Source organism: Chroicocephalus ridibundus, chromosome 27 (assembly GCF_963924245.1).
Source record: "Chroicocephalus ridibundus chromosome 27, bChrRid1.1, whole genome shotgun sequence".
Classification (NCBI taxonomy): domain Eukaryota; kingdom Metazoa; phylum Chordata; class Aves; order Charadriiformes; family Laridae; genus Chroicocephalus; species Chroicocephalus ridibundus.
In genome coordinates, this window is record NC_086310.1 from 562,362 (window position 1) to 575,365 (window position 13,004).

Here is a 13,004-nt window from a genome sequence, read left to right on the forward strand (position 1 = left end):
TTGTCAGGGGTCCAAGATTTTTCCAGGGAAGAGTGTCATGTTGATGGGGTTTATTCTTCCTCCTCACCTTCTTCAATTTTTGGATTCACATGTTTTCTGACATACTTTCACATTTTGTTCTTCCCTTATCCATCTGCAAATCAATATTACATCCAAACTGACTGTACGTGGGACTTTTTGACTGTGTTGGATGCCTTTTCTTCGTTACCCCTAAAGCTGTTTTTGTCCAGATCCAGGCCTGCAAGCTGAAAATCAATGAGCTGCTGATTTGGGCTTTCCAGTGTGCCCTATCTCTTATCATCCCATGCCTGTCCTCTACACCAACCTGTGTCTCAAGGTTCTGCTGTAACACCAGGTGAATGTTTCTTTGCGGGTTTGAGAGCCCCAGAACACCCCCAGATGTCCTGCACTCCATGGGCTGCTTCTGGGGGGTGGTAGGGACTAAAGCAGGGCTGGATCCTTCACCCCTTATCCAGTTTTCCAAAGCTATCTCAGCAGGGCTTGTCCCACTGGGCACCCAGGTCCTGGGGAATGCAACACATGGTACCTTGTGCTGCAAAAACACCCCTTAGGCAGCTGAAACACACCTTATTTCAGGCACTTTGAGATGAAAATGTACATCAGAATGAATAGTTCTGCCTTAGGCCACAAGGACATCCTGTGTTGACCCCGGACTGCCTTGATCCTACTCTCTGCTAATGAGCAGGGTAACGGTCACTCCCCTGACGACCCGAATGAGGGTAACGGAGTTGCATGCATCAGACTTTGCAAAGTTAGCTTTTCTTTATTCGCCTTCCCAAAGCTGTGGCCCAGGGTTACACTCTACTTACTTTCACCCCTCAGAAGCACAGTTCCCTTTTCAGCCTTTTCCCGGCATGGTTTAGAGTTCAGCTCTGGGGTCCTCTCTCATATGGCTGGATGATCATCTCAGGCTGCTGCAGAGCCTCCCACTCCTTGTTCAGCCTGGAGAAGAGAAGGCTCCGGGGAGACTTTAGAGCACCTTGCAGTACCTCAAGGGGCTCCAAGAAAGCTGGGGAGGGACTCTGGAGGAGGGAGGGGAGTGGTAGGACAAGGGGGAACAGTTTCAAACTGAAAGAGGGGAGATTTAGATGAGATCCGAGGAAGAAATTCTTTATTCTGAGGGTGGTGAGATGCTGGCCCAGCTTGCCCAGAGAAGCTATGGCTGCCCCATCCCTGGAGATGTTCAAGGGGCTTGAGGTTGGACGGGGCTTTGAGCAACCTGGTCTGGTGGGCGGTGTCCCTGCCCAGGGCAGGGCGGTTGGAACAAGGTGATCTTTAAGGTCCCTTCCAACCCCAACCATTCCATGATTCATCTCCTCTGCAGACGAACTATTCTGGACACATCCATGGGTTGCTCCAGTTCGATGCAAGCTGGATATTTGACCAGGGATGTTCAGTTGGATCTCTGCAGAGGGCTGGGAGGTGAGACAGGAGATCCAGCCACCAATGTGGTGGGACAGGCAATCCACATACCACGCAACGTCTCCTTGGGCACTAACTTTGACCCTACAACCTGCCCAGCTTTCAAGTTGTGTTTAAAGGCCATGAAGGTGTCAAGAAAGGGTTAGGAGTGGGGTAAAACTCCTTTTAAGGGTAGAAATGGGATCTGGGTACCTGAGTGCATGTGTTTGACAGCCCTGAGGGACATAAGGGCACCTTGCAAAAAGGAATTGACACCCACACACAGGTCTCAGAAACATCCAAGGTTGGGGTGTGCTGATCCTGCAGGCATTTTCCAGCCTGTCCCAAGTCCCCCTCAGTGCCCTCTGCAAACGGGCCCTGGGGGTAACTCTGGTCCATGCTCTGCCACCCCAGGCCACTGACACTTCTGACCCATCAGTCACGCTGCGTTCTCTGAGGGATGATAAATAAGGCAGTGGCCCTTGCTAACAGAGATACTTCTCCATGGGGTATCCGGTTTTGTGCCTCCTGAGTATCACTGCAGTGATGATCCCCTGGGAGGGAGCTCTTTCAGGAGGTCCTTGAGGGACATTCCATACGGAGTACATCAAAGGATGGGCAGATGAAGGGACGGGGGGATCAGTGTCTGAGCAGGCAGTGATTTGCTTTGTACCCTCCTTCTCTATTCCCCAGTTGGGGCCATGACACTGAGCACAGATTAGGTCGCTCCCTCGTACCATCTCCTCCCCACTCCCAGCCCTGATGGGCTGGACTCAGCCCCTGGAGGCTCTGGGAGAGCGTTTGGGTCTGCTTGGCTGCCTGTGCCAGATCCAGAACTACAAGGATCCTTAGGAGCTCTAGGGTGGATCTGAGGGGCTGCCAGGGCATGTGGCAGCCCAAACGTCCAGGGATGGGGCTGGGGAGTCCTAGAGCTTATCTGCAGCGTGAGAGGCATTAGGTGTGTTGGAGAAAATCAAGTCATTGCCAGCATCAGGCCATTTATAAGAAAAATCTTCAAGCTGTGTGCTTCCCCCTGCTATGGCTGATGGATTTTCCCCAGCTCAAGTTATTCCCTGGTATCTCTTCTTTACCTGTATCTAGACACAGTTTGCAACATGGTTAAAGGGAGGATGAGAAATTTTGGATGCTTCAGATCAGCGGGAGGTGCTGAGATGTGAAGGCCACGGGATAGCACAAGATGAGTCCTTGTTGCGTGGTGTTCAGCCGTGGTGGGCTGAACCATGGAGGTGCTGGCACATGCAGATCTCACTCATTTGGAAAGACCTCAAGTGCTGATCTGTGCTGGGCTGCCATTACAGTCACGGGGAGCAGTCAGCAGAGAAAAACGAGCTGTGTGAGAAGATTGTGATGGCTTCTGCCATCTTGCATCCTTGCCTTGCGAAGAACAGTTGGTGACGCTCAGCTCTTGGCACATATGTGATCTCTTTGCTTTCCCTGGAAGGTGCGAGCAAGCATGAAGACTGCGAGGCAGTCACAGGATAGTGTTTCCAACTGCTTGCCCTCGAATAATAAGGCGATTTTCTGCCATCTAGCTACACACGTGTGCAATGCAATGCAATGAAGTTCATGGTGCACCATGTCAGGCTGAGAGAGTTGGGGGGGTTTCAGCCTGGAGAAGAGAAGGCTCATGGAGACCTTAGAGCCCCTTGCAGTACCTCAAGGGGCTCCAGGAAAGCTGGGAAGGGACTCTGGGTCAGGGAGGGGAGTGATATGACGAGGGGGAACAGTTTTAGAATGAAAGAGGGGAGACTGAGATTAGATATCTCTTCAACTACCTCCCTCTTCAACTACCTGAAAGGAGGGTGTAGAGAGGTGGGTGTTGGCCTCTTCTCCCATGTGAATAATGACAGGACCAGAGGAAATGGTCTGAAGTTGCGGCAGGGGAGGTTTAGATTAGATATTAGGAAGAATGACTTTGCTGAAAGAGTGGTCAGGCACTGGATCAGCCTGCCCAGGGAGGGGGTTGAGTCACCATCCCTAGAGGTGTTTAAGAAACGTCTAGATGTGGCACTTCAGGGCATGCTCTAGTGGCAGAGATTGTAGGTTTTTTGGTTGGACTCGATGATCTCCAAGGTCCTTTCCAACCATGAAGATTCTATGATTCTATGATATTAGGAAAAAATTTTTCACTATGGGGGAGGTGAGCCCCTGGCCCAGGTTGCCCAGAGAAGCTGTGGCTGCCCCATTCCTGGAGGTGTTCAAAGGACAGGTTGGACGGGGCTTTGAGCAACCTGGTCTGGTGGGAGGTGTCCCTGCCCAGGGCAGGGGGTTGGATGTAGATGGTCTTCAAGGTCCATGCCAACTCTAACCATTCTATGAATATTTTCCTTTTCCAGTACCCAGCTGCAAATGTGTTCTCCAAAATCATCATCTCCATGTGCTGCAGTAGCCAAAAAAAAACCCCCAAAATGTTGCATACCCTAAGAAGAACACTGAGGACAAGACAAGGGGTATAATATTGCTGTGATATACGAACCTGGTTCTTCCACGTCTTTTGTAGTGTGTGTAGTGCCGGACACCACATCTCAGGAAGGGTGCACTGCAACTAGAGCAGGTCCAGAGACTGCACAAAGGACTGGAAGCTTCTAGAAACTGCTGCCCCAGGGAGGGTTTTGGGGGCTGATGCTGTCAGCTAGTTCAAAGAGAAATTAGGCAAAAGTGCGAACGAAGTGTCTAAAAGCAGATGCTGAAGGGAACATGCTTAATGCAAGAAGTCTAGATGCTGCGAGGCTGGAGGCCATCAGAAGTGGCCTGGTTTGCTTGTTGACGCCATCTCCTGTGCCACTTATGGGGTGGATTGAATCAAAAAATTCTCAGACCCAGTGGGAAATGCTGTATAACTTCCCTTTAGCTCTTACTTAGGAGTTAGAGTTAAAGGTAAGTTATGCAATGATCTCTTGGTCAAATACTTGGCCAAAATGGGCATCCCCCAACCCCAAACTTGCTTCCATGCCTCTGTTCCACAGAACCCTTAAAAATGGGTCCATGAGGGATGTCAGCTCCCATCGCACGAACACAAACCCCTTTGCACTTGCGCTCAACAAATGCAGAGAGGGTTGGGTTTCAAAACGCAGCTGCTGGGATAGCAATGCTGAAAGTGGAGCACAGTTTTGGTTGTTTTTTTTTTTTTTCCTCTGTGTACTGTATTACTAGCCGAAATTCATTTGTTTACCCTGGACATCAGTGACTTCATGAGCATCAGGCATTTCACACCTTGCAGGACACCGCAGCCCATCATAGGCAAGCCTGCAGGGATGCAATCTTACTCTGTTCTTCTGGCTTCAGTTATTGCACAGTGCTTACATGGCTTCTCAAGGAGATGTTGCACCATCCAGGCTTGTGTTTCCAGGTTGAAGGGTACTAGTAGCTGGGCAAGCAAATCACGGTGGCAAATTGTCATGCTTCCATGCTGTGTCATGACAAAGGCTGCACCTTAATTACCAGGGCGGAGCAGGTAACAAACTTTCGTGCAGCCCCTAAGATGATGTTCAGGCTACTGGGAGCTGGAGGTGGGCAAGGAAGCCTTTAGAGCTCTTCTTCTTGGCATGAGCCTCCCATGGTGACAGCCGTGAACTGAGAAGATGGGCAAGCTCTCTTTAGAAAAGGCTTAAACTTTGCAACCACAAAAGGCTGAAAATTAACCGTCATCTTCCACCAGAAGGCAGTAAGGATTTTATGTATGGGCTGGACTGTCTCCAGCTGGGCAATGTGGGCACTGAAACTGCTCTCTCCAAGTGCCCAGCTCAGCCCTGGGGTGCAGGCTCCCGCTACAGCGGGGAAGATGCCAGTGCTGTGTGCTCAGGCAACTCTTCCCCAGGCCACGTTTGGCACTGGGAGGAACACGGAGCATTCTTTTGGGACTGCTTTTTTTGCTGAGAATCTTTATATTTGTTTCAGCTCGCCTTGCACGGCCATGGGAGCCCTGGGGAGCCAGCAGCCCAGCATGGACTGAATGGGTTGTAGTCATTTCCCATCTCACAGTCATGAAGAGGGGTGGTGTGCCCCACGGGGTCATCTCAGAAATGCCAATGCCTGTTGTCCATTGTGCCTGGTGTTGTGGGGGCTGCAGGCTGGATTTGAGTGGAGGTAGCCCAGGAGAAGACTCGTCTCTGGAGAATGGGTGACCTTCCTCCCTGGCCAGGAGCTGGGAAGGGAAACAGCCTGCAGGATGCTTGGCTGCGGAGTCAGGAGGTGATGAGCTGCCCTTTTATGCTCCCTCTGCCAGGCATGAACATGCCCAGCTCCATCATCTCTGATGATGGCATGGCCAAGATTCCACTTGGTCCAGTGTCCTGGTCCCGGGGCTGCACGATGCTCTTGCACCAGCCCCTGGAACCAGGCAGGCTCCTTGCCCCATAACCATGCCTCTGACCCCAGCCTTGGGACGCAAAAACCTGCAGGTCATCCCATCCTGCTGCTTGCAGTTGACCAGACTATTTACCAAAGCCCCAAATTATAGTAGGAGCATGGGGATGTTTAGCGCAAACCCGAAGGTTTCTGCCAAACTGTCACCCGCCTCAGAGTTTAGTCGTAAATTCCCTGAATTCCCTTAAACTCAGGATGAGAATCAACACAACAGGGGAACCCCAAACCTGAGTGTTTTTGCAGCTTAATCTCAGTGGCTACAGCACAGTTTCCGGACCAACACCTCCCCACTCCCCCTTTTTCTTTACATTCTGTGATACACCCAGAACACAGGCTGGACATTTTATACACGCAGTGGGATCAGTGACGTGACTTCAGGAGAGATTCCAGCCAGAGCATGCTATTCAGTGTACACAGCCCCGCGAAACTCATTATTTTGGCAGGGGAAGGGAGGCTTCTTGCCCTCTGCAAGCAGCCTGGGGGTATCTCCGGGTGGCAGGAATCCACCTTTAGATATCTGCAAGATGAGACTCGGCTTTTCCCAAGGGTGCAAACCTCTGTAAGTGAGCATTGCAAACCCTCCTGCTGCCGGATCCGCAGCCCGGAACCTGGCTGTGGACCGGCGAGGTGGGGATGAAATGGGGCAGATGCATCTGTAAAAAGTGGGGAGCCTCCCAGTAGATGTGTCTGTGGTGGTGAGGGGTGACCTAAACCCCTTACAACCAGAGGGCAAAATCTCGGGGAGAGCAGGGAGGAGGGGTCAGTGCAGGAGGAGGGATGAATGCCGGGCAAACACGGGGCACGTCGCTGCAGAGGAGGGGACAAACCTGCTCTCGCCACCCACCGCACCCAGCTCAGCTTGCAGCTCACACTGGGACAGTTGCCTGTCCTAAGGCACATGCGACGGGCATGGGGCTTTGGGGATGTTGCCTCCTGTCCCTGCACAGCAACCTGGCTGGCTTCGCTGGAGCAGGGCTCCTCATCTACCTGGCATGCCTCTGTGGTGAGTGGCTCTTGCACGTGGGAAGGAGCATCCTAGAAGAAAGACAGGGTCAGAGATCTGCAGGAATGGGGGAGGGGCGCGGCTTGCAGATGGATAGGCAAAACCTTCTTTGACCCACCAGCCTTTAAAAGGAAGAGAAAGCGGCATATAGGGAAGGAGACCTCGTTAGCTGGGTAATTATCCTGGCCTGTGTGCTGCTGCCCTTGCACAGAGCAGTTGGGAAATGCTTGGAACCTTCCCAACTGATGACAGTCAAGACCAGAAATTGCTTATTTGTGTTGGCCACCTCTTCAGGGACGGCCAGTTCATTTACAAAAGGCACAAAGTCCTCTTCCCCCCAGCGCAAACAGGAGCATTTATTCTGTTCTGTGCCCTGCAGACACAAAGGCTTTCACGTAGGTGACCAGTTGTGCTGCAAGTGGGATGCTAAGGGGCTTTTCTTATTTTTTTCTGCCTCCACCTGCCTTGTTTTGCATCCAGGAGATGCTGCAACCTCTACCTAGACCCTAACCCAGGCATCCCACAGCGGTTCCACAGTGATTAAACACCTCATATTTACCTTTCTTGCTGTAGTTTCAGCCCATTTAATGCCCTTCTCTAAGACGCACCTTCCATTTGGCTGGGGGCCATGGGCCAATTTACTGTGCAAGCTATCGCGTCTTGCAAATTGCTAATTAAAGCACCAGCTTGCACACAGACAGGCCCCCCCTTTCCATCAGACAGCTGGCAGCTACTCCCTACATGCAGTTGCCCAGAGTTTTCCATCCAGCCGGCAGTGTTTTCTTTTTCGTTGATTGGGAATACTAAGCAAAAAAATACCTGAAGCCCCTTTAAAGATAATTGTCTTTCAGAAAGGTGTTTGCAGAGGATTTTCTCTCCTGGACTTGATTTTTTTAATTTTTTTTTGGTTTGTCTTTGAGCCAGAGGAGGAGCAGACCCATAGTTCACATAAGCCGTTGGCAGCGGTTCCACGAAGCTTGTGCAAGTGATGCAGCTTTTCCCGGTGCTGCTCTTCCACACTGGACCCTCTCCATATCCCTCTTGCAGATACGGTTGCTTCCCAGCGGGCTCCCCTCCGCTTGTCAGACGGCCCGCACCGCTGCGCCGGCAGGGTTGAGGTCTTCTACGAGAACCAGTGGGGCACGGTGTGCGATGACCACTGGGACCTGGAGAACGCCGGTGTGGTGTGCCGGCAGCTGGGCTGCGGCGCGGCACTGTTAGCCCCCGGGGCTGGGCATTTCAGGGCAGGGTCGGGTCCCATTTGGCTGGATGACGTCAACTGCATGGGGACGGAGGTCGCCCTGTCTTACTGCAGGTCGAAGGGCTGGGGAAACAACAACTGCCACCACGGTGAAGATGCTGGTGTGGTGTGCTCAGGTAACGCCCGATGGAAATTATGGGGCAGGGAGTCATGATGATACATGATCTGCAAAGCAATTCCTGTGCAAGGAGCGTTGCCCCCTCCCAACTTTCCAAAAGCTCCCTGCGGCACAGAGCGCCCGTGGCCCAAGGAAGGGGTGTTTTTTTGGTTTGTCCCGTACGAGGGACTGCAGGCTCAGGAACAGTTTGGGAAGCAGGGTTGGAAACATTATCGGTGCTAACTCCACCTTCCTGAGATGCTGAACCACTTCTGGGGACCCCTTGTGCATCACACGCCTTCATGGTGAGCAGGACCCTTTGTGCCTTGATTTGGCTGCAAATTTTAGGGCCATGGGCAGGGCTAGAGATCCGTTGTGTTTTCCAGGCAGGCACTGTGAGACACGGCCTTAGACAGGGGAGAGAACAGCCAGGAAGAGACATCCAGATTCACAGAATCACAGAATGGTAGAGGTTGGAAGGGACCTTCAGAGATCACACAGTCCAACCCCTGCCAAAGCAGGTTCACCTAGAGCAGGCTGGACAGGAACACATCCAGGCAGATTTTGAATATCTCCAGAGACGGACACTCAACAACCTCTCTGGGAAGCCTGTGCCAGTGCTCTGTCACCATCAAAGTAAAGAAGTTTTTCCTCACGTTGGGCTAGAGAACACTATTTTATGGCCACAAACTGTGGGGCTGTAAAAGCTTGGATCTCAGAGCTTGGAGCTTTGGTGGTTGATTGAGGTGCAGATGCTCATGGCAATTGGTAGATGCCGGACCCACCTCTGCCAGAACTGTCCCAACATACCTCGGCACACAGGTGTGCTGAGCCCCCTCAGTTGTCACCTCCACCTGCAAAGAGGATGTAGTGCCCCAAAAACACCACAAAAAAAAGCTTTCCTCCTTCTCCTCTCCCAGCATTCTCAGGATCTCCAGCCACAGCTTGAAAGAGCGTGAGTTGCTGTGACACAGCATCACCCCTGTCCAGGTCCCACAGTGGCTACACGCTGATAGCAACTGGGGACAGCCAACAACCATAGTGGATTGCAGAACGTTCCTGCAGAAATGAAGGGCAAGGGCGTTTTCATGGTCCACCTCTTGTTCCCTCCGTAGACTCATCCAGCCCTGCTATGGACACCCCAGCTGGTCCTGCAGAGGTCCGCCTGGTGAACGGCCTGAACCGCTGCTCTGGAAGAGTAGAGGTGATGTACGACCACCAGTGGGGAACTGTGTGTGATGATGACTGGAGCTTCCCCGATGCCAGTGTGGTATGCCGGCAGCTGGGCTGCGGGACGGCAGTCTCAGCCTACAGCGGAGCTCATTTTGGCCGGGGATCAGGCCCCATTTGGCTGGACAACGTTCAGTGCAGTGGGACTGAAGCTACCCTGTCCGAATGCCAGGCCAGACCTTGGGGTGTCAGCAACTGCGACCACGGGGAAGACGCCAGCGTCGTGTGCACAGGTAACATCATGCTTGCAGACCAGGAGAAGTTTAGCAGAGGATGCTCTGCTCCGGGGATTTGTACTGGTTTCACAGCTGTGGCCAAGGGCTGGGCAGCACACGCCTTGTCCCATCTCCTACAACGTGCCATGCCGGCACTTTTTAGCACACAATAAGGAGCAACAGGGATAACAGGAAGGGCAGCACGCAAAAATTGCGCTTGCGTGGGCACCAAGGAGAGAGGGGAAGCACTGGATTGGATGCTAGATGCTCCAGGCAAGGTCCCAACCCACCACACTTCGGGCACCAGTAGCCCACAGGCTGTACAAAGGTGGGGCGCAGGGGCCTCAAAATCTTTTTGAAGAAGGGGCACTGGCCAGGGGGATCTGCAGAAAGTTTCTGCCTTTGGGAGCTGCTGCGGCCACGTGAAGAGTTCATGGTTGGCCACCTGGGACAACTGAAAAAAAAAGAATTGCAGCCATTTATGATATGCTTGCACTCATGTTGAACATGCGCAGGCTCTGAGGTTACATGACTGCTTTTGCCCATACCTGAGCTATTTGGCCCCAAACATTAGATATTCCTCAATGGCTCTCTGTGGGCATGGGAACCTCCCTGTGCAAAACACAGAGGACCATCCTCCAGCACAGGTCTCACCATGGTGGCAAGAAGAGGCACCTTGGGGGAGACCTGGTCTGATGCTCCCTTTGTGTCTCGTGTCATGAGCAGGCACAGACACCAACACACCAGGTCGTCTGCGCCTGGAGAATGGCCCTGGCCGCTGCGCGGGGCGCGTGGAAGTTCTCTACAACTATCAGTGGGGGACGGTGTGTGACAACGGCTGGAGCATGGCCAATGCAGCGGTGGTCTGCCGGCAGCTGGGCTGCGGGACGGCTGTCTCAGCCCCCAGCTCGGCTCACTTTGGGCAAGGTTCCGGTCGCATCTGGCTGGATAGCGTGAACTGCACGGGAACAGAAGTCACCCTCTCTGAATGCCAGGCCAGGCCATGGGGATCCAACAGCTGTGACCACCGGGAAGATGCTGGCGTGGTGTGCTCAGGAGATCCACGTTAGTTGGGATAAGTACAATGTGGGTTGGGGTGCAGGATCAGCTCAATCATGCCACAGGTAGCCAGGGACTCTGTAGTCACTAGTGACCCCAGGACCTTCCCATAGTCTGTGTTGACCCCAAGATCCTCCCATAGTCACTAATGATCCCAGGATCCTCCTGTAGTCACTGTTGGCACCTGGATCCTCCCATCATCGCTACTTACCCCAGGACTCTCCTATAGTTGCTATTGACCCCAGGCCCCTCCCATAGTCACTACAGACCCCAGGTTCCTCCCATATTTGCTGTTGACCCCAGGACCCTTTCTTAGGCTCCAAACCCCAAGCTCTGGAACTGCAACTCCTCTTTATCCATGCCAATGAGAAGCAGATCCCAAGCCAGCCCTGTCGGTGTAGCACCTTTCCCAGGCAGCCAGAGGCTGCTTGCTCAGAAGGATGCTCTAACTTTCCTGTGGCTTAGCACGTTGCAAAGCCCAACTGGAGCAGTGGCTGATGGTGAGGCATGAACATGCCCCTTTCTCCCTTCACAGATGCGGACACTTCCGGGCAGCGCCTGCTGCGGCTGGTGAACGGCTCGAACAGCTGCCTGGGGAGGGTTGAGGTCTTTCACGACCAGAAGTGGGGGACCGTGTGCGACGACAGCTGGGACCTCCAGGACGCTGCTGTCGTGTGCAGGCAGCTGGGCTGTGGGACAGTGCTGTCAGCACCGGGCTCGGCTCATTTTGGACAAGGGTCAGATCCCATCTGGCTGGATGACGTTCGCTGCAGGGGGACCGAGTCCACTTTCACCGAGTGTGAGCTGAACAGCTGGGGAGAGCACAACTGTGGCCACAGCGAGGATGCTGGCGTGGTGTGCTCAGGTAACACCAGGCTTCAGGGAGCGGGGTGGGCGAGGCAGGATGGTTGGTGTCCATCCAAGGGAGGGCTTGAGGGGTGCTGGAACAACTGTTCTGTGCCAGGGTCTCTTCTCCCTGCTCACTCTTCCCCATCCCCAGCTCCAGAGCAGAAGTCAGCTTTCACCCAGCCACTTGGCTTGAAGTTGAGCAAAAATGCCACGCTGCCTTAGAAAGGAGTTGTGCACCTAGCTCATATTGATTTAATCTAGACTATGTCCCTCAGCCTCGTCAATGACAACATCCTGGTATGGGCAAAGCCTTGCTTAAAAAAATAATCCAGGTGCTCCTTTCCTAGACACAGGAGTCCAATGCCACTGGGGAGGCGGGTGTGGGTCTCCCACGAGCCCCATCTCACAGATACCAGCCCTGCGGTGACGTTGCTTATTAAGGAATATTGTACAAGGGGATGGAGTAAGGCAATCCATGCCTCGTAACTCGTCGCAGATCCTCGTGGCTTGCCTTCAGCAGGGCACCAGAAAAAAATGCCCAGGAGCAAGTCAGAAGCTCTCATTGCTGTGTGGGGTCGGAAGCACCACCTTACCCCCTTGTGCTCTTCCTCGCAGGCACAAACCCCTTGCAGGTGCGGGTGCAGGACGGCCCCGGTCCCTGCGCGGGGCGGGTGGAGGTGCTCTACAACGCTACCTGGCACGGGGTGTGCAGCACTGGCTGGAGCTTGCTGGAAGCCGGGGTGGTCTGCAGGCAACTGGGCTGCGGGCCAGCCCAGTCGGCGCCCATCGGAGCCCAGTTCAGGCTGGGGGACAGCCATGCCTTGCTGGAGGGGCTGAGCTGCCGGGGGAGCGAGTCGCTGCTCCTGGAGTGCCAGCAGAGAGAGATGGGTCCGGGGCCGTGCAGGCAGGGCTTGGCAGCCGGTGTGGTGTGCACAGAGCAGAGAGGTGAGTGCCAGGGTCCCCCGTCATCCGCTCTGTCTGCATCGGGGCCAACCCAGTGCAGATGCATGGCGCTCCCAGGCCATCCCACTCTTGGCTTCCTCCCAGGCAGGAAGAAGTGTTGCCATAAACGTTTTTGCAGGAGACTTTAGGTGGGCTGGGTAGAGGCACCTGAAGGCAGCAGAGTGGGACCAACTGGGTGAAGGTGTCTCAGTGGGCATGGAGATCCAAGCATCCCCAGCGGACACTCTCTGTTTGCATTAGCCCAATGGGGGCAGTGTCCATGAGTCCACCCTCCCGAAGAAGAGGGTGAGGTGTCACTGCTGCTGCTGCCCAGCACCCAGGAGGGGCAGTGAGAGGGGGTGTTGAAAGTCTCCCAAAACATGCAGCAGAAGGGAAGGGTGAGAGGGGCAGAGAGGGTCAACCCATCCAAGCAACCCCCTCTGAGCTTCACTCTTCCCGCAGACCTTATACAGTCCTGCTCAGTGCTGGCAGGCCTGCTCGGCGTGGGGGCAACGCTCTGCGGGACCCTGTTGGTCCTGT

At 53.9% G+C, this 13,004-nt stretch overlaps 1 protein-coding gene across 1 annotated transcript in view; it reads left to right on the forward strand.

Moving 5' to 3' along the window:
* Positions 1–13,004, forward strand: part of LOC134507727 (deleted in malignant brain tumors 1 protein-like) — a 48,071-nt gene that overhangs the window by 12,945 nt on the left and 22,122 nt on the right. The window contains exons 13-17 of the mRNA XM_063318576.1: positions 6,535–6,811; positions 7,859–8,188; positions 9,285–9,632; positions 10,341–10,679; positions 11,209–11,538. Of these exons, the coding sequence (XP_063174646.1) occupies positions 6,535–6,811; positions 7,859–8,188; positions 9,285–9,632; positions 10,341–10,679; positions 11,209–11,538 (1,624 nt within the window). The remainder of the gene's footprint in view (positions 1–6,534; positions 6,812–7,858; positions 8,189–9,284; positions 9,633–10,340; positions 10,680–11,208; positions 11,539–13,004) is intronic.